Genomic DNA, 26,053 nt, shown 5'->3' with positions numbered 1-26,053 from the left:
CCTAAAGACATGGGTTTGAATTTCATCCCTGTTACTTACTACATGTGCAATCTTGGGGAAGTTGAGTGCTGCCAATTTCAGTTTTGTCATCCATATAGTGAATTCAGTAATACCTAACTTACAAGGCTGTGACGATTTGAGCAAATTCATGTAAAATTCCAAGCTCTATGTTCAGTACCTTTGATTTTTATTGTGATTAGCCACTGTCAGGTAGGGAAGGAAGAATGTTAGGTAAGAAGTAATTATACACATCTTAAAGTGAGTACATAATCATGGTGGTGTCCAAATACCCTTAACATTTTATTTAGCTATTTATTTGCTTCCTTACTTACTTTGTATTTTGTTATACCATATTGTATTTCTGGATGAGGCCTTCAGTGATGGAGGTTCATAAACTATATGTTAATGATCATAATTTTTTGATTAGTAAAAAACAGTTTGAAATGTAACATAAGAGGGGAACATTGAAAGAGGCTGAGTGCAGTAGCTCAGGCCTGTTGTCCCAGCACTTTGGGAGGCTGAGAGGGGAGGATCCCTTGAACCCAGGAGTTAAAGTCAGCCTGGGCAGCATAGTGAGACCCTACCTATAGAAAAGTAGCAATAATAATAACCAGATGTGGTGGTATATGCCTATAGTCCCAGCTACTCTGGAGGCTGAGGTGGGAGGATTGCTTGGGCACAGGAGTTTGAGGCTGCAGTGAACTATGATTGTGTCACTATATCACCGTACTCCAGCCTGGGTGACAGAGTGAGACTCTATTTAAAAAAAAAAAAAGAATGAAAGGGAGACAGATAGAAGGGAGGAAGGGAGGGAAGGACAGCTGCAGGGAGGGAGGGAAGGAAGAAGGGAGAGGGAGGGAGGGAAGGAAGGAAGGAAGGAGGAAAGGAGGGAAAGAGGGAAGGGCAGAAGGGTGGGTTATTTTAGGGTCCTGTGTAGTACGGGCCTCCAGAAATTTGGAACAATTGGAAGAGAAGTAAAGGTGAATGAAAGAAAAAAGAGATGACCTTGGGATATTTAAAGGCCTTAGCCTTAAATCAGTGAAACTCTTTTCCTGGTTCAGGCTAATAAATTGTTTTTCCAACTCCCTGTTATTTCCTACCTATATATTCTCTCTGAGATAAAGCCAACCTGTCAGGTCTTATAACCTTTTCTTAGAAGAAAGGTAAGCAAATGGAGGTGAATAGAAAAGAGAAAGTCTGCCAAATTACTTATCCCTGTTCCTATCAGAGTGCTAGTGTAATTTGGCTGATAGAAATCATATTAACTTCAATATAGTCATATGATATTTGGCTTCAAATACAACTGCTATTTAAAGAGAAGCTTAGGAAAGTACTGTGTCCTTATAAATTTAGGCATTTCTTGGAAAACTGGACTAGTCCTATGAAGTTCTGTTCCAAAAGGGAAATAAGCCCATGTTAGGAATAGACTAGGAACAAAATGCTAGAGCAAAATTACAGAATAAAGGAATTCAGTGGTCATGATTCACCCAGCATTTGAAGACATGACAGTCTTTGGGGGCTCCCCTACTGGTTTAGAATGACGTTTTGTAAACTCACATTCATTCATTTATTCGCAAACCTCATTAAGAGCCTAACTAAGGCCATGTAGGCATTGATGAGACAGATGGATATGACGCTGTCCGAGCTCAGGCTGAAGATGTGCTATACATTAGTGAAGGAGACTAGTCAGTGAAAGTCAGGAATACTGTATGACCAGTCCTGTGACAGTCAAGCACCCCGTGTTAGCAACACATAAGGAACTCTCTAACTATGGTGCTATGGAGTCTTTATGTTTTAACAAGAAGAGTGATTACACAGCCAAATTCGGAAAGACAAATAGTCATTGGACAAATAAAGCAGAGATCTGGAATCAAGTGAGGTGAAGATTATTCCAGGAGTAGAGAACAAGTCGTTAGACTGAAGCATATTTTGTGTTGCTAGAGCAGAGTCTGTGGTTGAAAATATAGAAAGAATCCTGGAGAGAGCAGCAGGACCCAGATCTTGCAGAATCCTCACCACCATGCCACCCTGCCAGGGCCACGTAACTGCACTTAAGTTGGATATGAGATGGATTAGAGTGAAGAAGGGGAACTGGTTAGAAGATGTCACAGTTCGAATACAAAGCAACTGATTAGATAATGGTATAAGGTAAAGATTATAAATAGACTTAAGGGATGGTCAGGCGATGAGGGAGGAAAGGAATCAACAGTGATTTCCAAGACTGTGCTTTCAGGGATCGTGTCTACGGTTTGCTTCTGGAGAAGTTTTTCTGCACATGTCGGGCACCAGAAGCACAAGGAGGAGGTGCAGCATTCTCTCCTGAGCATGAAGCTGGCTCTTGGTGTTGCTTGGCTCCAACTGCCATTTGCCATTGATTATGTTCTTTTCTTCCTTCCAGAAAGTAAAAGGGAGAAGATGCAGTCTGAGTGGTTTTTGTTAATTAAAAAAAAAAGGAATGACTTCCAAGTTTCTGATTTGGGCATCAGAACAGCTTATGTGCCATTGCTTGAGCTAGGGAAAATGAGAGGAGACAGATGTGTTGGGGGAAGATGTGGCTTCGTTTTTAGATGTGTTGTATTTATGAGACCTGGGACCCATGCACATGGAAATGTTCTGAATGTGTTTGGAAATGTACATATAAAACTCAGGAGAGAGCTACAATGCTAAAATAAGATAATATAGGGATACATGGCCATCAGCATATGATTATTCAAGCTGTGGGTATAGATGAGATAAAAGAGAAAAGAGATAAAGTGGCAGATAGAACCTGAAGGAACAGCTAAAAGACCGTTAAGAAAAAGCAGACATTGAAGACACTGAGAAGATGTGATCCTAGGCATAGTGGGGTAACAAGAGACTGATGAGCTGAAAGGCAGAAATCCTTTAGTATCAAAATATTCACAGGTTGAAATGTTTCTGAGAGATCAAATAAGAGAGGGCCTAAAGAATATATAAATTGGAAAAAGCCAAAAAGGTGATTTTTGGTGATCTTAGAGAACATTTATGAAGTGGAAGGGCGGAATTCTAATGTCAGTCTTTTTTAAGAGCAAATGGGAAATGTCAAAAAGGGAAATCGATTGTAGATAACTCTTTCAGGCAGTTGTAATTGGAGTGGGATGCAGGAAAAAAGTATTGGTTTCTTGGTTTTCAGTGGCTTTCCCATGTTTAAATGTTGTAGGAATAAGGATTTGGAGATGTTTGCAATTTTAGATGGACATCAATAAGAACTGATATTTACAGGCCTTTATTTTTATAAAAATAAATTTTCTAGCATTAGAAATGTTTAGATAAATCTGTGAGTTCAGCGTTTAAAAACACTTCATATTGAATATTGTCTTTCCATTGGAAACATTATTTTTTCATTATAGTTTTTATCTGAACTGAAGCAATACTGTTTTTATCAAACTTATGACCTTTCCCTAAAAAAAAAAACAAATGAAAAAATAAGCATGGTTAATTATATGGAAGAACAGCACAAAACTAGAAAGAGTCTTTTTACTAATATTCCTCTGATAGCCATCTTCTATTCAGCGGGAAGTTCAAGATTTCACCAGATGTTGTATCAGTCAATATCCTGGCAAGAAACAGGTATTGATATTGCATAAATTGAAAAAATATGAATAAGGGCATTGTTTACTAGGGAATTAGTATACATAGCAAAGCCATAAGGGATAGTAAGAGTGGAGCTTTTATCACTTATAGACAAAAGAGTGTGAGAAGAGGTTCAGTTTCCTGAGCCTAGAGTGGAAAAGACTGCTTGATAGGAGGCATGACATTTAATTAAGGGAAGCAGTTAGTCCATGCTGATCTTAAAGAGTCTCTTTGCTCTGTATTACTCTAATGCTGGTGTTACTCATTGGCCAAATCCAATCATACACCAGAAGTTTAAAAGGCTTACTAATGTATCCTTCTAGTCCAGTCTTGCAGATGGGGAGAGAAGGTGGAGAATAGATCAGGAGGAGCACATGGAAACTATGCATCAGTGACAGATACAACTGTGAAAAACAAATAGGGAAGTGGGTAGTTTCCCTCCTTTCCAATAGTAGTGGATGTGTCCTGTGAAGTTGCAGGCCACTTCTGGTGGTTTAGAATGCATCACCTTCCTAAACTTGTAGATCAAACTTTATCATTGATATTTTTGCTGTTAGCCTTTAAATATGTTAGCTATGATCTCAACATCCTATAGTGCCTTTGAACAACCATGTAAAGATTATTCCTCTGCATTTACCAGATTCCTTTTTTTTTTTTTTTTACAACAGTGATCCTCAGTTTTTTTAACATTAAAAATCATGGTAATTAATCTGTTTTAGAGAAGTGTTAGAGGAGTAAATGAAATGAATATGGTAAAGTGCATAACACACACACCATAAATTATTATTCTTTCCCCATGAAATTATCTTATAGTTTATTGAAAATTATTTAAATTACTGAGGTATTTTAATTAGAGTACTGGTTGAATGTAAATCAAGAATAAAATAAATATCCATCCTGTTGTATGTTAGGTGTGTGTGCCCTGAAGGGCTTGTAGTCTTCATTCTTATGGCCCAAGACCAAAGTTTCTCTGCTATCAGAAATATTGATCTGCTGCATATAGATTTTATTTTAGTACAAAATGGGTATATGTATCCATAGTCTTACATACTTTACTTGCAAATATGTTTTCCATGCAGCAACTATAATCGATTAAAAGAATTTTGCTTTCAGGAAGTAGCACCAATGACCCATTCATGAATTGTATATTTTAAAAGTATCATCAACCTGAGTGAATGAGCTGCATGGCACAAAATGCCTTGTTACTTAGCCTACTTTGGTAAGAAAGAATACCAATTTCAAGGATAATAGATGTAATAACTGTTTTTGTTTGTTTGTTTTTGAGACAGGGTCTCACTCTTTTTCCCATGTTGGAGAACAGTGACACAACAGTAAATCAATGCAGCCTTGCCCTTCCAGGGTCAAGCAATCCCCCACCTCAGTCTCCCAGCCAGCACAAGCATGCTCTAGCATGCCTGGCTAATTTTTCATAACAAAATTTATAGAGGTAGGATTTTGCTAGGTCGCTCAGGCTGGTTTCAAGCTTCTGGGCTTAAATAATCCTGCTGCCTTGGTCTCTCAAAATTTTGGGATTGCAGGTGTGAGCCAGTGTGCTCAGTCACATAAGTATTTATAGATATTAAAATATAATGTCTGAAAGCCAGTGTACCAAAAAATAGATGTTATTCATGGAAACATTTTAAAACCTAAGTTTTCTATGAATTTTATGTATGAAGTTTTTGGCTTAATTTTGGAATTACTCTATGTTGTACATATATTAATCAAGAAAGAAAAATACAAAATAAGTGGCTCAGTTTATTTTCTTATGTTCAGTACAATGTTATTTGCTTTATAGATGCCAATAAATATTAGTTGCATTCATAATTTGTTTTCTACCATTAAAGGAAAATTTATAACTATTAAATATAATTTTTGTTTATAAATTTTATAATTTTATAACTATTAAAGGAAAATTTATAACTATTAAATATAATTTTTGTTTATAAATTTTATAAAGCCAAAGGTCATTTTTTAACTAAACTGTTAAGAAAAAAGTAAAACTTTTTATATTCAAACCATTAACTGATTTTTTTAATATGTTTCAACTGTATTTGTGCCAAAGTTGTGAACTTGTACCACTTATAAGTTAGAGCTCTTTATTAACTTGAACATAAGTTACCAGTCACATTGGAAATTCGATGGAGAAATATGGATAAATTCCTATCTCCAATAGAGGAAGGGTTCAAAATATGTTTGCAAGAAGATGAGAAGTATCTATGGTATTTGTATATAAATGTTAATATGTTATATTGTTTAAAATCTTAAAGCTATGATCTTATATGATCTCTCAGCTTTTTGCAATGAAAATAATGATGATAAAAATATGTATGCACACAAAAATGTGTGTATATATGTACACACATATCGATACATAGATACATAAACACATTTTTGTGTGCATACAAAATAAATAAGACATACCTTGTTTTATTGTGTATTGCTTTATTGCTCATCACAGATGTTGCATTTTTTACAAACTGAAGGTCTGCATCCTTCCATCCTGCAAGTCTATCAGTGCCAATTTTCTTTTCTTTCTTTCTTTCTTTCTTTCTTTTTTTTTTTTTTTGAGATAGAATCTCACTCTATGGCCCAGGCTGGAGTTCAGTGGCATGATCTCAGCTCACAGCAACCTCTGCCTCCTGGGTTAAAGCAATTCTCTTGCCTCAGCCTCCTGAGTAGCTGGGACTATAGACACATGCCACCATGCCTAATGTTTAGTATTTTTAGTAGAGATGGGGTTTACATGTTAGCCAGGATGGTCTTGATCTCCCAACCTCAAGATTCGCCTGCCTCTGCCTCCCAAACTGCTGGGATTACAGGCGTGAGCCAATGTGGCTGGCCCCAGTGCCAGTTTTCTAACAGTATATGCTCACTTCATGTCTGTATCCCATTTTAGTGATTCTAACAATATTTCGAACTTTTTCATGACTATTATGTTTGTTATGGTGATGTGTAACCAGTGATCTCTGATGTTACTATTGTAACTGTTCTGGGGTGCCATGAACCATGCCCATATAAAATGGTAAATTTAATTGATAAATGTTGTGTGTGTTCTGACTGCTCCACCAGTCAGCCATTCCCCCATTTCCCTCTTCCTCTCCTTGGGTCTCCCCAGTCTCTGAGGCCAAACAATATTGCAGTTAGGCCAGCTACAGTAACCTCGAAGTATTCAAGTGAAAGGAGGAAATGTGCATCTCTCACTTTAAGTGAAAAGCTAGAAATGATTATTAGTGAGTAAGGCATGTTAAATGCCAAGATGGGCTGAAATCTGGGCCTCTTGCTCCAAACAGCCAAACTGAGAATGTGAAGGAAAAATTGAAGGCAATTAAACACTACTCCAGTAAATACACAAATGATAGGAAAGCAAAACAGCCTTATTGTGGATTTGGAGAAAGTTTTGACATATTTCTGCTGAACCCTGAAACTCAGAGGAACAGGCTTAGAAGACAAGAATAGATCAATACCATTATTATTTAGTGCTTTTGAAATCTATCCAGACTTTCTGACAAAATGGTGCAGTGAGTTCATGCTTTGACACATTTCCTTTGCTCCAGCCAAATCTAGAGTAAAGTCTTAACTATCTTTAATTCTGCAAAGTCTAAGAGAGGTGAGAAAGCTTTGGAAGAAAAATTGGAAGGTAGCAGAGGTTGGTTTATGAGGTTGAAGGAAAGAAGCCATCACTGTAACATAAAAGTACAAGATGAATCAGCAAGTGCTGAGATGGAGAAGCTGTACCAAGTTATCCAGATCTAGCTAATATCATTGATGAAGGTGGCTACACTGAACAACGGATTTTCAGCGTCAGTGAAGCAGCCTTCTGTTGAAAAAAGATGCCGCGTAAGACTTCCACGTCTAGAGAGGAGAGGTCTATGGCCGGCTTAGCTAAAAACTAAGTATGTTTTAGTTAATACTTTTTTAGACATTAGGCTGTTCCACATTTAGTTTCCTAAGTTATAGTGTAGACATAACATTTATATGCACTGGGAAACAAAAAGAATTGTATGACTTGCATTAATGCAGCACTAGCCTTATTATGGTTATCTGGAACTGAGCCTGCCATATTGCTGAGATATGCCTGTGCATGCATCTTCATGTTTTAAAAAATATTTTATTGCATTTTAGGTTTTGGGGTACATGTGAAGAACGTGCAGAATTGTTGCATAGGTACATACATGGCAATGTGGATTGCTGCCTTCCTCCCCATCACCTATATCTGGCATGCATCTTCACTTTTTAGAAGCATTATGTTATCTTATAAAATCTTACAAGATAATGCTTGTAAAAAATGAAGATGTATGCCAGATTTTGCTTTTAGAGATTTTAAGAGTTGGAATATTATTATTTCCTAGTTTACTTGCTTTGCAATGTAATTTATTTTGTCTGTGTATATCGTAAAATGATTTAAACATTTGGAAAAGCCGAAGATCAGCCTTCTCCTGAAACCCTAGACAATTTCTACCTGTTTTTTGTTTGTTTGCTTGTTTGTTTGTTTTCCTTAAAGAAGAATCTTGCTGTGTTCCCAGGCTGGAGTGCAGTGGTGCAATCTCAGCTCACTGTAACCTCCACCTCCCTGGTTCAAGCTATTCTCCTGCCTTAGCCTCCTAAGTAGCTGGGACTACAGGCACAAACCAGCACTCCTGGCTATTTATTTTTATTTTTATTTTTAGTAGAGACGGGGTTTCACCATGTTGGCCAGGCTGGTCTCAAACTCCTGACCTCATGTGATCCGCCTGCTTCGGCCTCCCAAAGTGCTGGGATTCGACGCATGAGCCACTGTGCCCAGCTTTGTTTTGTTCTGGTTTATCTGTACTACTTCCTTATCCAATCTCCCTAGTCAAAAGTGACCTGCTGTACTCACTGAACTAATAGAAAACTTACTGATTTTCCATCTGTAGACTTTATTCTCACTTTACTAAATGGCTTTTCCCTAGAAATATTAAAATTTAAAATATATTTCAAGATTCTGCTCTTTCAGCCTTTATACATCTCTGTATGCTAAAGGAGTTTTTGTTTTTGTAAATACTTATCAACAACAATGCTTTGCCTACTAAGTTTGACCTTATAGAATTTCTTTTGTTATTATTTTCAACTGTTTATCACAACTGTATTGTTGTTCTCTTGTCATCACCATGTATGATTCATTTTAAAATTTCTCCCCTGAACTCTCCATTCTAAGTTCTAAGACACTGTTTTACATGTAGTGGAAGCTCAGTATTTTTTTGGTGTGAACTGATATTCTAGCACCTTAAAAAGAATTGCCCAATAAAAAGTATTGCCTAAGTTTTTCAGAGTCAACATTTTCAGTCAATGGAGATGCACATTCTTAAAAACACTATTTTTTATGTCCAACTTAAAGTATATTATAATGGGCCATTTTCAAAATCAATTGTGTCAGTTACCTATGATACCTAAAATAAATTATTCATTCCAACCCATAATTATACTTGAAGAAAAAAAATGATTCATGAAAGAACTAGCAATATCTGTATAAGAACCATACATGGGGACATTTGTTCCTGGGTCATTTAAATAATTTACTTTGAAAAGGTTATAACTTTATTCATATGCAAGGACTTTTTCAGACTAATCCTTTTTAAAATTTTAGTGACCGGTTTGGACTAAAATGCTAAAATAAGAAGTTGTATATGATACCGTTAAGTAAATCAGAGGAAAACAAAGCTGTTCTTGTTGAACCTGGGTTAAGTGGCACACAGTTCTGACTATGTACTGCTGCCTTTGACATATTTCTGTTGAACCCCGGGACTCAGAGGAGCAGGGTTAGAAAACCAGAATAGACCTATGCCATTATTATTTAGTGCTTTTGAAATCTGTCCAGACTTTCTGACAAAATGGTGCAGTGGGTTCATGCTTTGACACATTCCCTCTGCTCCAGACACTTCACAATGCTAGATAGTAGAGCTATCCCATTAAACACTCTGAGAAACAAGATGAACATCATCACTGGCACAGACCAAAACCAGAGTAGAACCAGAAAAGGGGTCAGGCCTGCAGCCCAGGCTTCTTGTCTTCCAGTAATTATAGTGGTCCTGAATAATTCAGGACCTGAATTATTCCAGGTCCTGAAGCAAGCAGGAAAACGGAGAGGAACCATATTTCACACTTGATAACAGCTGACATGAGAAGTTCCCATTCAGCTCTAACTTATAAAACTGATTCCAACCATAGCCTCTTCTTTCTAGGAAGTTGTAATCCTAAAGAAAGGAAGAAAATAATACAGTTTCAGAACTGAAGACTGAGCTTCCTAATAGACAAAGCAGGCACAATTAAATTAATCAACTTGCATACAAGAGAGGTAAAGTGCTTTGCAAGACTAGATAACCATTGAACAGTCATCAGTGCTCTTGATGGGCATCAGTAAGGACACTTTTCTGAAACAACCGAAGTCTTAAGAGCAATAGCATCTCCATGCTATTAAAATGTTTGCCTCTTGAAGTCAGATCGAAGTCTGCTTGCATTTCATGCAGTGCATTTGATGACTTGTGTAATACTCCATAATGTATGTGTTGGTCAGCACAGGCTGCCATAAGAAAGTAGTATACACTGGGTAGCTAAAACAACAGGAATCTATTTTCTCACACTTCTGGGGGCTAAAAATCCCAGATTAACATGTAGGCAGTCTTGGTATCTCCTGAGCCCTCTCTCCTTGGTTTGCAGATAGCCACCTTCTTGCTGTGCTCTCACATAGCCTTTCCTCTATGCAAGTGCATCCCTTATGTCTCTTTCTTCTCATAACCTTTGTTACCTTCTTAAAGCTCCTTTCTGTAAGTACAGTCCTATTGCTGGTTAGGGTTTCAAGATGTGAACGTTGAGGTGAGGACACAATTCAGTCCATAAGGGAACTGATTCTACAGGCAAATGTTTTTGTTTTGTTTTGTTTTTTTCCCAGAAATTTTTAAGTTAATGCATTTGAAATTTTCTCCAAAAAGAACTGTCTTCTAAAATATCAGACTAGAAAATATCGAGAGTGATATGATAAACTGTCTTATATTATTTTGTTGTGAGAATTCACTGGGAGACACACACACACACAAAACATGCTTGCATCCATGATCATTATTCTTTTTTTGCAGCCAACAAGAGCTGTTCTAATGGAGCTCTGGTATGTGCCTCCTCTAACAGCTGTATCCCAGCCCACCAGCGCTGTGATGGTTTTGCCGACTGCATGGATTTTCAGCTCGATGAGTCCAGCTGCTCAGGTACCCTGTTTCCATTCAAATATTCTTGTGATGCAAACAAGCAATTTAACCTGCACACAATGAAAATATTGAAACTTCAGGTTCTAAATAATGGCAAGCATGGAATAATTGGATTTCTAATATTGGTTTTGGGGCAGAAAGAATGTTGACATTAATTGCTGCATGTCTAAAAAATTGTAATTTTTTATATAGTTTTTTAAAAACTATAATGGGCTCATGCTAGTTCTACACAATGTTTGATAAGAAAAATCAAATGTATAATTTTAACACAATGTAACTTAAGATTATTAGTATTTAATAATCTTTCCTATGAAAATTGCTTGGTTTCTATAAAAAGGAAACCCTATACATTCTAGTGCTATTAATTTTTTAATTGTCGTCTTCTTTTTCCTACTTCTTTATAAGAGCTTCCTATTTGCATGATCTAGTTACGTATTTAAAAGTAAATTTATTAAATCTTATTTGACATTAAACTTTTTTTTTTCCTCTGACCTTGGAACATTTACACAATGTAAGAACCAACTGTGTATATCTGTGATTATACTTTTATCAAAACTGCTTTAAAATTTCCTAATTTATTGTAGCCCTTTGTTAACATCTCTCCTGAGTAAATGAATTTTTATTTCATATAGGTGATATATGAAATTATAGACCATTAAAGTTAATATAATTTTATCATAACTAAGGATAATATAAATTAATGATAGTGATAGATTTAGTCAGATTTCCTGAATAAGTTGGAAATATTTTATATCAAAACTAGTTAAGAAAGTACTCTTTGTATCTTTCAAGAAAGGAGAGCATTATGAGATATGCGCTTAGAAGCATGATAATTGTAATCAAATCACAGTGTGAAAAAGTCTTATTCTTTATACTGCTGGAAGTGAGTACTCACACAGCGCTGCATTTTATGAGTACAAAAGCAAATAAAAACGTGACCAGATCTGGCCCCATAACATATGCAAAGATGAATACTCTTTGTCATTATTTCTGCACTTGGAATGCATGTACTTCAGATGAGATACCAAGAAATACCAAAAGAGAAATGGTATTATATTCTTTACAGAGAGAAAGAAAGCCATTACTGAATATCTCCATTCTTTGAAACTATTAAGGCACAGTATTTGTGCCAGACCCAAACTTATTTACATAAAAGCAAGATTATCTTTGACATGGTGCTAAATGAGCACAAACATAATGTGTTATAATTTGTTATCTTCTTTGATATAGTCTACTTTAAAGAACAGGATCAGAAAAACAGAAGACTTGTCATTTATACCCAATGATAGACAATCTGTAGGTAGCACTATAGAACACATTTTTGTTGTCTGTCTCTTTTCATCAGTCACCAGTCATGTTTATAGTTCACTTACAAAGTACAGGTCATGTTGACACATCTATTGGGTTAGGGTAAAATAAAGAACTAGTGAAACTCACAGTTTTCAGAAATAAAATCTCTATTATATTATGTTTTGTCTGTTTATATGTTGTATGCTTTTTGGCTTGTCAGTCAAATATAATAAAGTCAAGCTTCTATTTTTAAGATGTCTTCAAGATGGACCCACATTAAGGATTTGTCAATGTACATTACACATTACTCTTTCTTTCCAACCTTATATTCTTTTAAGATCAGCATTTAATAAGCTTTCGTGAACCCAATCCTTACAACATCCAGTAATTCCCATAGTGATCTCACCATGGTGAGAATCTGGCCTCACCTACCTTGAGGTTTAAGTCATAAACAAGAACATTGTGCTCGGGCACTGTATACATGTTGCCGGCTACATATATTTCAATGAATCCTGTTCATGCCTAACTCATATTATAATTAATGATAGTGATAGATTTTCAAGTTTTGGTTGCTTATGCAACTAGAAATTATTGGCCAGAATTCGTCTGGCTGAATCTAAACTGAAAGTGTTTTTCTAGTCATTTGCAGTAGTAGAGGTTAATAAAGCTTATGCTAAGGTGAAACTGTAACTATGATAATCATTCATTTGAAGGAGAATTAGGAAAGGAAACTAACAATGTAAAATTGTAGGATGAGGCATTATAAATATAATACTATATGTAATAAATACTGATGACGGTGGTGATGATAATGATGATGGAGCTTAATAAAGTTTCAGAAACATTTAAAAACCAAACCAACACAAACACAAATGCTTCTCAGGCAAATACTATGGAGTGACTTCAAGTTTGTTTTTTATTGTTATTTTTTAATTGACACATCATAATTGTACATATCTATGGGGTAAAACTTGATGTTTCAGTGCATATGGTGTGTTGTATCATGATCAAATCAGGGTAGTTAGCTTATCCATCACCTCTTGCATTAATTATTTCTTTGTAGTAAGAATGCTCAAGAGCCTCTCTTCTAACCATTTTGTAATATACCATATCTTACTATTCATCCATTACCCTACTGTGCAATAGAACACCAAAACTTATTCCTTCTGTCTAATAGTAACTTTGTACCCATAGAACAATCTCTGCCTGTCCTTTTCCTCCCCTTTCCAGCCATTGGTAAGCATTGTTCTAGTCTCTGCTTCTATGATAGCAACTTTTGAGGTTTGATAGTTTTTCCTACAGTCCTTGTGCCAGGATTTCAAGATAAAGAGAATAATCTCCTCCCTCTGGGACTTGGTTTGCTGCACAAAATCTTTGGGTGGATTCCTAGGGTTTATATATTTCTTCAGACTACGTGCAGATAATTGTGTATATGCATATTTATCTGGCACAGTACATTAATGCCACATGATTCAAAGGGGTTTGCATGCCCACAACATCAAAAACTGCAAGCGGTTGTAGAAATTCTGAGCTAAATCGCTAATCATTTGACGTTTTTACTCTAACAGGCTTTGAAGTCAGAAGACCAGGGTTTAGTTCTAATTAAAATGCTTCTTTGCTATTAACTCATGTAAGTTATATTAACCACTGGAGGCCTCACTTTTCTCCTCTGTAAAATGAGAATAATTATGGTACAAGACACACCGTTATGAGGACTAACTGAGATAACACATGTAAAACTCTTAGGTCAGTCCCTGACACATAGCAGGCCTTATGTAAATGGTAGTGGTGACGGTGATGGTGATTATAACCACAAAGGAATGAAAAGAAGAGAAGAAGAAGATGGATAGAACAATGTCAAGGAAACTAGGTTTCATAGGCAATGCAAAGACTCCCTCCAATATAGAGAGATGATTGACAACAATTATTAAATACTTTATACACACCATTCACTAGTATAAAAATGCTAACAAACAAATTTAATTTCACCTTCTTAGCAGTCCTGTAAGGAAGTGATATCATACGTATTTCTACATGAAGAATCTTATACTTAGAGTACCTAGCCCAAAGTCCCATAACTCTTAAATGACTGAGCCAGGTATCATGAGGGAAAACCAGGATTCATGTGGTTATCAATCTTCCCAGCACACTAGTACATAGCACCTGTCGCTTCCCTAGTCTCTATGTACATTAAAGGGGGGAAATAAGTGTTTACTTGCAAATTATTTAAGCTTAAAAGTTGCTACTGTTTTTATCCATGTGTTCCTGCTTTTCCAATGAGATACATCAGCATGGGATTCAATGTGAAATGCTCAGAATGATATTTCTGTGCAACCAATTGTGAGCTGTATTGGTTTCTAGACACATATTCATAATAACCAACACAAAGGGATACAAGCCAGAGTGACATTGCTGTGGCTAAAGATTGAGAACCTCTGCTAATGGTAATATTGACCCATGGATTCCCAATTCCCATAGTGGGAATTATATCTGCTTATCTCCTGGGAATACTCAGCCTCTTCATGGCTAATTAGCCATATCCATCTTCTTCCCCATTTCATTTGCTCTCTGCTTAAAATTGTTTGGAGTAAATTAAAGCTGAAAATACTTTGTGCTGTGTCTTTCTGTATTATGGATAAAGAACCTGGGTCTAAGGCAGAAAACGATAAAAACTTTTCACAGAAATGAACTGTGAGTTTTCCATCCTGCAAAACACCAGGACTCACATCTGGTTCCAGTGAACATCTGTGTTCCTTGCACTGTGCTCCACTAAACAGCACAAAAATGCACATTTAGATTCCCACAGAATCATTCTGATGTAAAGCAAGCTTATGTTTCATTTTCTGTAATATATTAAATATGAATGACCCACCCAAAAATAGGCAGCTCTGCCATACTGTTAGTTTTCTGATCTTCTGCAGTCTCAGACACTCTTCTCATTTTTCAATGAAACAAAATCCATATTTGAGGAAGAATGAAATCATACTTAAGATGAAAAATAACCACTAAAAAGCTTATCTAACAAGATTTATACCGATTTAAGCTTTATCATATTGGTGGCTATTTTCAGTCAAACCAGCAAATTTCTTGTTTATAAAGGAGATTTCATGTCTGTTCTGTTCAGTGGAGCATGGCCCCCAGGCCTGAGGGGGGGAGCTCCTTACTCTCATCTTTAGCACCCCACTCCCCTGTTTTATGTAATTAGTTAAATAAGGAGTACTAAGGGAGGGCAAGATGGGAAATACATCCCTAGGAAAGCAAATTGCTAATTTCTTTTTGAAACCAAATATGATGCCAGACACAAGATATATTTCATTTTTGATCCTAAACTGCAAATTCCCTCCTTCCTTGCTTTCCTCTTTCTTAAAGCCTGCCATCCCTTCTCCAGTGTGCAATGACTGCCTTTATTAGCCCATTCTCACACTGCTATAAAGATATACCTGAGACTGAGTAGTTTACAAAGAAAAGAGTTTTAATGGGCTCACTGCAGGCCGTACAGGATTCTGCTTCTAGGGTAGCTTCAGGAAACTTACAATCATGATCGAAGGCAAAGGCAAAGCAAACATATATTCACGTGCTTGGCAGGATTGAGAGAGAGAGAGAGAGAAGGGGGAAGTGCTAGACATTTTCAAACAACCAGATATCAGGAGAACTCTGTCATGAGACAGCACTAAGGGGATGGTGATAAACCATTAGAAACCACTCCCATGATCCAGTCACCTCCCACTAGGCCCGACCTCCAACACTGGGGATCACGGTTTGACAGGAGATTTAGATGGGGACACAGAGCCAACACTTATCCCTGCTTAACAATCTACTCTTTCAAGCCACCCTTTCCTTGTATGTTTTACTTCTATACGTATTGCTTACATAAAATTTCTAGTTCTCTGTGTTTTCACTATCCTTCGTGGTTGTCATCATTTCTCTGTTCTAGTAAATGGTCTCTCTCTCTCTCTCTCTCTCTCTCTCTCTCTCTCTGCTAAGATTGGGCTTGTCAAAGACAAGGAGCATGTCTACGTGACCCTATAGTACCAGAAACAGTGATCTCAAAATGACTTGAGGAAAAATCCTGAAAAGTGATGCTATCTAAAAGGCAGAGAAAAAAAAATCTGAAGAAAAGCCTCAAATCTGTATCTCTGCTTCATATTAAATATTTCATCTGAGGCTCAGACCTACAAATTCCATGGGTGAGGTCACTTCCACTTGGATGCCCCTTATGCACTTAAAACCTAACATCATCTTTTCCTTTAAATATCTTAGTTCCCCATAAATCCCCCTCAGTGAATGAAACCGCCAACTAGCTAATGACCCAGCAAGAAATGTAGACATTATTCTTGACTCTTCCAAATAGTCTCCAAGATGTTTCAATCCTAATATTTAATTATCTCTTAAAAATACAACAACTTTCTACCCCCAAGCTCACCCTACTCCTTTAATTCAGACAATCATTATATTTTTGCTAGTTTATTACAAAATACTCTTAACGGGGCTCCCAAATTTTAGTCTTGGTCTTTCTGTTGAGTTGACACACTGCAGCCAGAATTCTAATGCATGAAGCATGGCACTTCCCTTCTTAAAATCTTGGCTCTGCTGGGCTGATGTGGTCTGGGAACTGTGTACCTCTGACTTTTACCTACACTGTCTTTGTACTATGAACAATTCAATCAGGCTGGGCTGTCTTCAGTTTCACAAACATGCAACACCTTCTTCTCTGGCCTCTGGGTCTTTATGCTCACCTTTACACACACCTGCACACTACTGCCCAAATAAATAGCTACGGATTCTCTCTGGAAAGCTTTTCTTACTCCCCATAGGTGACCAAAGTGCTCTTCTTGGTGCTCCCATCACCCTTAGAACATCCCTCCCAATATATTACTTTCATTCGGCATTTTAATGTCACACTCACACTTTGTTTTTTGTTTTTCATCTGGAAGGACAGTAGGAGCAGGGACCATGGCTGTATCTCTTTTTAAAGTCAACTTTTATTAAATTCATACTAACTGGTTGTTCTAACATGCTCACAACCCTATGAGATAGTTATTATTTGTTAACCTTGTTTACAGAAAGCAAACAGAAGCACGGAGAGGTTAACTACTTTACCCAGTACTACTCAGCTAATAAATTGAGCTGAGATTCCAACTTCAGCAATTGGGCTCCTGTGCCCTCAGTCTTAACAACTAAACTAAGCTGACTGTATTATTAATTATTTTATTTCCAGTGCCCAGCCCAATGCCAGACATTTAATAGGTGCTCAGAATAGATTTGTTCAATTAAAATTAAAGATAGAGGAAATTATAATCCAGTGTTGGAGTTAAAGTAAACAACAAGGGAGGACTGGTATCCTGCAAGAAAGGTGTTGAATTATACCCCATAAAAATGTACAATTACAATATGTCAAGTAAAAACAAAAAACCTGGGAGCAACTTGGGTCTTAACTAAATAGGGGAATTGACAGGCTTTAGTGGGTCAAGAGGTGTCATAAGGGTATAAGGAGGCAGTTCATATGAACACAACCTCAGGAGCTAAATGGGCTAACCACTCTCACAATAGTTACTCTGTGAAGATATTTAGCTTCTTTTTAACCTATAAGTAAGCCACCATTGAAAATAAATGTTCTTGTTAAACTAGAACTAGGGAGTGACACAAGCAATAAAATAGAAGGACGAGGGACAAACCTGAGTTATGTTGAAATTGATCACTGATGCAGAGGTAGGATATCTACATGCTCATAAATGAGTGACTTACCACAAAGACATTTGTCTGTCATGACATAGGGACTGTTGTGTAGAACTAGAGAAATATTTCAGTAAACAAAACACTTTATTATCATCATAAGTATGTCATGCAGACACAGTCTAAATAAGTAGATGAAACCGAATACAGGGGAGAAGTTCTAGTGTTCTAAAGCACTGTGGGTTGACTACAGTTAACAATAATATATCATATAGTTTTAAACAGTTCCAAGGAGGATATCAAATGTTCTCAGCACAATAAATGATAAATTTCTGAGATCATAGATTTTCTAATTGCCCGGATCTGGTCACTATATACTATATATATATATACTATATATATATATATATATACTATATACTATATTATATATATACTATATATATATATATATATATATATAATATATATATATAATATATATATAATATATATAATATATATAATATATATATAATATATATATATAATATATTATATATATATATATAAAACTTTGTACTCCATAAATATGAAAAATTATTATATGTCAATTGAAAAAAATAAGAGGTCAGATGTGGTAGCTCAGACCTGTAATCCTAGCATTTTTGAAAGTCAAGGTGGGAGGATTGCTTGAGGCTAAGAGTTTAAGACCACACTGGGAAACAATGGCAAGATCCTACCATTACAAAATTTTTTTAAATTAGGCAAGTGTGGTGGTGTGCACCTGTGGTCCCAGCTATTCAAGGCTGAGGTGGGAGGCTTGGTTGAGCCCAGGAGACTGAGGCTGTAGTGAGCTGTGTTTATGCCGTTGTACTCCATCCTGAATGACAGAGTAAGACCCTGCCTCAAAAAATAAATAAATAAATAAAAATAAAAAAAGAGAGAGGGAGAGGAGGAGGAGGAAGAGCAGAAGAAGAAGAAGAAGAGGAAGAAGAAGAAGAAGGAAGAAGGAAGAAGAAGAAGAAAAGAAGAAGAAGAAGAAAGAAAAGGAAAAAATAGCAAAAAAAAAACCCCAAACAAGTAAATAATTTTTTAAAGTCTTTTCTTCTTGTGGATCATTCAGGCATGTGAAGAGCATGAACACATTCAGGGCAGCAGGGGCCGATGAACAAATTTGGAGGGAGTACAGGAAAGTGGCCTATGGGAATTCTTTTGCTTTTTGCAACTGGAAAGCAATTTACTCTCAGAGATTAGATTTAATGTAATGAAAAATAGTGATATCTTCTCCTTCCTCCTAATACTGTATATAATTAACTGGCGTCTTTGTGATGCTTCTTTTTAGAATGTCCATTAAATTACTGCAGAAATGGTGGAATTTGTGTAGTGGAGAAGAATGGTCCTATGTGTCGGTAAGGAGCATTGTTTAATTTTTTTTTAACATTTGTTGAAACTTGCTTACTTATTTTTCTATAGGCTGATATGATAGAGCATCAATCAGTATGTGGTTAGTAAGGTAAAATAGTGGATAATGGCACTATTTACATTTATTTTCCTGAATAAGGTATAGGAATATGTGAGTACATTTCAGAGAACTATCTGTTATTTATTATAATTGTGTATATTTTTCAACATTTTATATGTGGAATATATAATTTTGATAATATTCACTATTCCTTGCATTTAATACTTACATCAGGTTTTTAAAAGATTTTTTTCTTATATGAATATCTTTCTACCTCAGATCAACCTTGTGGCTGCATTTTCTCTCTTTATTTCAATGTTTATATTTCTCTTTAACAACAAAGGATGAAATTAATTTATAAATAAGACCATTTGCTGGTGTATGCAGTGGGTATTTATAAGTAAAGTTAAGGTATAGATAAGAAATACATTTGCATACTCAAAGTAAGAGTAAACAAAAATAGGTCTTGTGATTTCTCTGGGGAAATATTTATATTGCATATCAAAGATGGCTTGATTTCTTCTCTCACCCTTTAGGGAATTGTGCAAAACAATTTCATAAACTCCAAAGGAAATGATGCATATTTCATTATATTTGTGTTTATGACTTTATAATCTAGTGTACCAATGGATATATCACTTTCCTTATTAGAAAACTCATTGAAGGTTGCTACTCAAGTCATTATGAGACACACAGAGGTATCTGGGAAATAATAATTAGTAGTTGTTTGAGTCCTTATTTCTTTAGGAATCAACACACATAATGAAGAAAAGTAGTTTATTCCTAAAAACAAAAACATCTACCAAATAAAACAATAACAAAAATTTTATGATGACTGTATTTAGATACTGTTTTAGTTTAACATTGTTGAAATGTAATTACTAATGAGTTTCTTGGAAGGGTTTTCTCTTTCAATGCTTTACATAATTTATTTCTCAACATGTCAACAAAATTATACTTTCCCCCATATCAGTTTCCATGGAAGTTAATTTATCACAAACTATTACTTGATGGAAAGATAGGATATATAATATTAGTTTCTAAAATCTCCTTAAAGAAGTTGAGAATGATGCTGTAAATAATGTTTATTAAATGTCAGCTGAATGGATATTATTTAATGTCAATTGCTTACAGTAAAGAGGTTTGATTTTTGTCCTCTTCAATTTTAATAGGCCAGAAAACTCCCAGAAAGAGCAAGAAAAGAGCTTTACATTTTTGGCAACATCCTCATGGTCTCGATTAAACTTTAAAAATTAAAATCCAGATGCTGAAGTCCTAAACTTGTTTCTCTCAAATGGGACAACTCTAAGGTGAGGGAGATGAGACAGAGAATTGAGAGAAGAAAGGAAGTCAATGAAAAAAATATAGAAAGGAATTCAGTACTAAGAAAGTCAATCAAATGTTCTAAAGTATTATTTTTAATAGCAAATAATACTTTACCAATAGTGAAATAACTATACTGAACATCAATGCAAACAAATATTGGAATTAGTGCTGCCTAGAATATAGGTATGAAAAAAATGACTTTTGAAACTTTTTCCATATTGTAACATGTTAGCCATTTCATTCACATTTTTCTTTCTTTAAAATTATGAACTAAAAAAGGAATATATGTGGGTTGTCATAAATCTTTTTAAAACATGCAGTAGTATATCAGGCAAAAAGTAGAACTCATGTGTAGGTTTTGTAGGTTTGTTACAGAAGTAAATTAATCATGGGGGATTTTGAACACCCAAGTACTAAGCCTAGTACTCATTTTTTATTTTGCCTGACCCTCTATTTTCTCCCACCCTCCATGATTCAATAGGCCTCAGTGTCTGTTGTTCTCTGTGTATCTATGTGTTCTCATCATGTAGCTCACACTTACAAGTGAGAACATGCGGTATTTGCTTTTCTGTTCCTGCGTTTGTTTGCTGAAGATAATGGCCTGTGGCTCCATCCATGTTCCTGCAAAGGATGTGATCTCATTCTTTACAAGGCTGCATAGTATTCCATGCTGTATATGTGCCACATTTCCTTTAGCTAGTCTACCTTTCATGGGCGTTTAGATTGATTCCATGTCTTTGGTATTGTGAACAGTGCTGTAATAAACATACATGTGCAGATGCCTTTGTGATAGAAAAATTTATATTCCTTTAGGTATATATCCAGTAAGGGGATTGCTGGGTCCAATGGTAGTTATGTTTTTAGCTCTTTGAGGAATCACCACAGTGCTTTGACAGTGATTGAACTAATTTACACTTTCACCATCAGTATATAAGTGTTGCTTTTTCTCCACAACCTTGCCAGAATCTGATATTTTTTGACTTTTAAATAATAGCCATTCTGACTGGTGTGAGATGGTATGTAATTGTGGTTTTGATTTGCATTTCTCTAATGATCAGTGATATTGGGCTTTTCTTCATATGCTTATTGGCTGCATGTATGTTTTCTTTTGAAAATGATCTTTTCATGTCCTTTGCCCACTTTTTAATGGAGTTGTTTGTTTTCTTCTTGTAAATTTGAAATCCCTTATATTAAAAAGGCACTTTAACCTGGAACTTAAAAGGCAATAAAATGATAATCTTTACTTTTCACTTTTTCATCTTGGCAGTGTTTAGAGTAAAATTTTGAAGATCATGGTCCAAGAAAATAAAGGCCATATTTTTAATAACTTTTCATGACCAGTCCCTAATATATACCTGGCATTACAAGAGTTATTTGAATAATATGCTGACAAAAGAAATGATGAATGAATGTAAAGGAAAAGTCCTGTAATTTCAAAGAAAAGCATCAATACATTGAAATATATTCTTGAAATGTATTGAAATATGAGAAAATGACCTCATCATAACCCAAAGTACGATTCAAAAAAGAGTTAGTGGGGATTTTCTATGTATGCAACAAGAAGGATTGAGTAAGCATATGATGTGTTCATCATAGTAAAGAGTAATTACTCTCCAGTTTATAGGTCATAGCAACTACCAAGAAAAAAAGTAATCTATTATAGAAATTCCATTTTATTACAATGACAGAAGAGGGTGCTCTTAAATTAGAAATCTTGTAAACTATCTCAAATTCCATAAAATGAAGAGGCAAATGAAATTTTCATTCACATAAAGCCTTTGTTAAAAATAAAGTTCGGTTAGAACACTTCCCCTCCCCACCCAAAAAACAACAAAGAAACATAGTGTAAAAAACGAAATACTATAAGACCCTGAACTCCAATTCAAAGCTAAATTAATTGTTGTTTTAAAAACTATATAATTGGGACTATTTCAAAACAAACACATGCAACACTTCAATTTAAAAATTTTAAAATCTAAATATAAAGGGCAGTAAAACAGTAAGAATCAGTTGAGCCCAAGGAAATAAACTGGCTGAATTCACTGAATTAATTGAACCTAGGAAAAAAAAAATATTGACAGAGTAAAGATTAAATTAAGGTTTTCAAGAGATGCTGTATTCAAATGTAAATATATTAAGATATTTTTAACAAAGGTGGAAAAAAACTTTGGAAACGGAAATGAAATAAAGTAAGAAGAATCAAAGAAAAAGTAGTTAAAAGTGGAAGAAAAAGAGCATGCATGTGATTGGAGTGCCTATAGAGGAAAATAAAATAGTAGAACAGAACTAACATTTAAACTATAATTTAAGTGAACTTTTTCAAAAATGAGAAGAGACCTGAATTTACATATTGAAAAAGTCAGCAAGTACCTGAAAAATTTAACATGAAACCAAAGAACTCCAATGCATATCCTGGTAAAAATATTAAACTTTAAGATACAGAAAAAATCTTCGTGGCCTCTAGGAAGAGAACCAAATAACACAAGAGGACAAGGAATTTGGATTACATTAGACTTCTGATTGTTTACAGAGTTGTGAAAAAGTCTTTGAAAAAATGTAATATCCATTCCTTATATTTTAAAAAGAGGCACTATGGAAAATGTAATTTTATGGATATTTTTTGAAATATGGTAAACTCTATATTCCCTATTCCTAAATGTAGCATTTTCCTTAAGAGAAAACATTTTCCTTAAGAGAAAACCATAAAAAGCACTTCCATTAAAATTAGAAACAAAGCAAGTATAACCACTAGTTTCACTGATATTTCACATTGTACTGGAGGTAGTCACAGATATGAAAACAAGTCATTAAGAATTAGAAAAGAAGTTAAGTTGTCATGATGGTATACCTGGAAAACCCTAGAGAATTGATAAAAGTTAATTAAAACAATAAAAACAATTTAGTAAGTTTGGAGGCTATAAAATTGGTATTCTTAGATTAATAGTGTACATACATAGATGAAACTATTAAAAGGAAAAAATGAAAAATAAAACTATGCACATTGACAACAAAAAGGTAAAATATTTAGAAATATGTTTAATAAAATAAAACCAAATCTTATAATAAAAAAACCTTGAGGAACTTAAGTGGAAAAACATTTTCTTTCCTGGAGAGCTGACTCAACATCATAAAGATGTTACTTCTTCCTAGGTAATTCTATAAGTTTAACACAGTCTCAGCAAAAAGATCTACAAGCTTTTCATGGGGGTAAACAATTAAATGTTACATTCATATGGAAAAATAAGTGGAACAATAGCTAGTAAAACACTGAGAAAAAAAAATCAAGCTATGAGAATCTGAGTAGCCTACCAGTATAAATAGAATAAAGCTTTTATTAATAAACAGTGTTATGCAGGTATTTGAATAGACAATTCGACGTTTCAGACTAGCAGAATAGAGTAGAAAGTTAAAAAATGTATCCAAGTACATATGAAAACTTAGTAAATGATAAAGATGGCATCTCGAATTGCTGGACAAAGATGAACTTTGAAAAGGGAGTGTTGGGATAGCTAGTTAAGAATTTGGAAAAAGTTAAACTTAGAACCATGCCTCACACTATTTATACACAAAAGTAATCTTCACTTAAATCAGAATTCGAAGTGAAACCATACACACTAAAGAATTACAAAATGAATTTCTTTATATTTTGAATGTAGGAAAAAGCTTTTTTTAATGACTGAAATGCAATTGCATTTGAAGACAGATATTAATTACAAAAAAAATTTGTAAACCTTTTTTATGACAAAAAATGACACCATAAGCAATATCAAGACAACTGGCAGTGTGAGAGAAAATATTTATGTTGCATGTATCAGAAAAAGGACAAATATCCGTAATAAATAAAGAACTATTTTAATGTGCAGGAAAAGCCCAGATATCACTGAGAAGAAAGGGACAAAAAATTCATTTTAAAATATAGAGAATGATTAATGTTCTCCAGAGAACCAGAACCAATAGGAGATATATATATGTAAGCAAAGTTTTATTGTGAGAATTAGTTCCTGTGATAATGGAGATTGAGAAGTCCCACAACATGCCATCTGCAAACTAAAGAACCAGGAAATAAAGTGATGTAATTCAGTCCCAGTTTGAAGGACTAAAAACCAGAGGAGCCAGTGCTGTAACTCCCAATCCAAGACTGTAGGCCTGAGAACTGGCGATGGCTGGTGTACATCCAAAATCTCAAGGCTGACAACCAAGACCTCGGATGTCTAAGAGCAGCAAGATGGTTGTGCCACCTTAAGAAGGAATCAATTCCCCTTCTCTTGACCTTTTTATTCTATTTGGGCTCTAAATAGATTTCATGAAGCCTCCCCTCATTGGTGAAGGTGAATCTTTTTTGCCCAGTCTGCTGATTCAAATGCTAATCTCTTCTGGAAACATCCTCACAGACATACCCAGAAATAATATTTTACCAACTGTCTTGTCATCCCTTAGCTCAGTTAAAACATAAAATTAACCATCACAGTGCATAAACATATGAAAAAAATTCATTTATTTTAAAAAAGCAAATTAAAACCATGCTAAGATGTCATTTCTCATCCCTGAATAAGCAACATATTCTGATAGCAAAGTTGTGAAGAAACACACACTTTGCTAATTGCTAATGCAAATTGGTATAATTTTTATGGAGGTGAATTTGGTAACATCTAACAAAACTACATATTCATTTACTTTTAGACCTAACAATTCTATTTATAGAATTTATTCTTTAGGTACAGTTCTAACACTATAAAAATACATGTCTGTAAGGCTACTCACTCTGTCATTTTTATAATTTCAAAATATTGGAAACAACCTAAATGTCCACCTATAGGAAAGTGGATGAATAATCTATTATATGATACACCCATACAACGGAATGCAGGAGGAACATAGAACAGTTAAGAAGTATCCCTTGGGCCAGGTGTAGCAAAGTTATTTTCTGGGGTAAACTAAAGGAAAATGAAAAAAGTGTAGTTATCATCACTGAAACCGTTCTGTAGCTTTCTTTCACTTGCTTGACTCAAATTTTAAAATAACCTAAAAAGTGTGTTATTGTTGATAATTACATGTCAAGCATCACTTAAGTATTTGACATACCTGTGATCATGACATAAATCTGTAGAGCAGATAATAGTATGTGTCATTTAGCAGTTAAGATGAGGAGCATTTAGGGTGGGCACGGTGGTTCATGCCTGTAATCCCAGCACTTTGGAAGGCCAAGGCAGGTGGATCACTTGAGATCAGGAGTTCGAGACCAGCCTGGCCAACATAGTGAAACCTCATCTCTACTAAAAATACAAAACTTAGCCAGGGGTGATGGCACGTGCCAGTAATTTTAGCTGCTCTGGAGGCTGAGGCAGGAGAATCACCTAAACTTGGGAGGTGGAGGTTGCAGTGAGTGGAGATTAGACCACTGCATTCCACATTCCAGCCTGGGTGATGGAGTGAGACTGTCTCAAAAAAGAAAAAAAAAGATGGGGAACATTTAGATGAGGCTGAGCACAGTGGCTCACATCTGTAATCCCAG

At 35.2% G+C, this 26,053-nt stretch overlaps 1 protein-coding gene and 1 non-coding gene across 2 annotated transcripts in view; both read left to right on the top strand.

Annotated features, from left to right (window-relative positions):
• MALRD1 (MAM and LDL receptor class A domain containing 1) overlaps positions 1-26,053 on the top strand; it is a 609,315-nt gene that overhangs the window by 482,378 nt on the left and 100,884 nt on the right. Inside the window, exons 35-36 of the mRNA XM_064368444.1 lie at positions 10,683-10,808; positions 19,096-19,162. Coding sequence (XP_064224514.1) covers positions 10,683-10,808; positions 19,096-19,162 — 193 coding nt within the window. The remainder of the gene's footprint in view (positions 1-10,682; positions 10,809-19,095; positions 19,163-26,053) is intronic.
• On the top strand, positions 2,218-2,431 carry LOC135271404 (small nucleolar RNA U3). Its single transcript, XR_010339551.1, has one exon. It is a non-coding gene; the product is annotated as a small nucleolar RNA U3 (small nucleolar RNA).

This window comes from Aotus nancymaae, unplaced genomic scaffold (assembly GCF_030222135.1).
Source record: "Aotus nancymaae isolate 86718 unplaced genomic scaffold, 86718_ANA_hifiasm-v0.15.2.pri h1tg000077l, whole genome shotgun sequence".
In the NCBI taxonomy this organism is placed as follows: Eukaryota; Metazoa; Chordata; class Mammalia; order Primates; family Aotidae; genus Aotus; species Aotus nancymaae.
The sequence above is the reverse complement of the archived record's forward strand: the minus strand, read 5'-3'. Positions and strand labels throughout refer to the sequence as shown.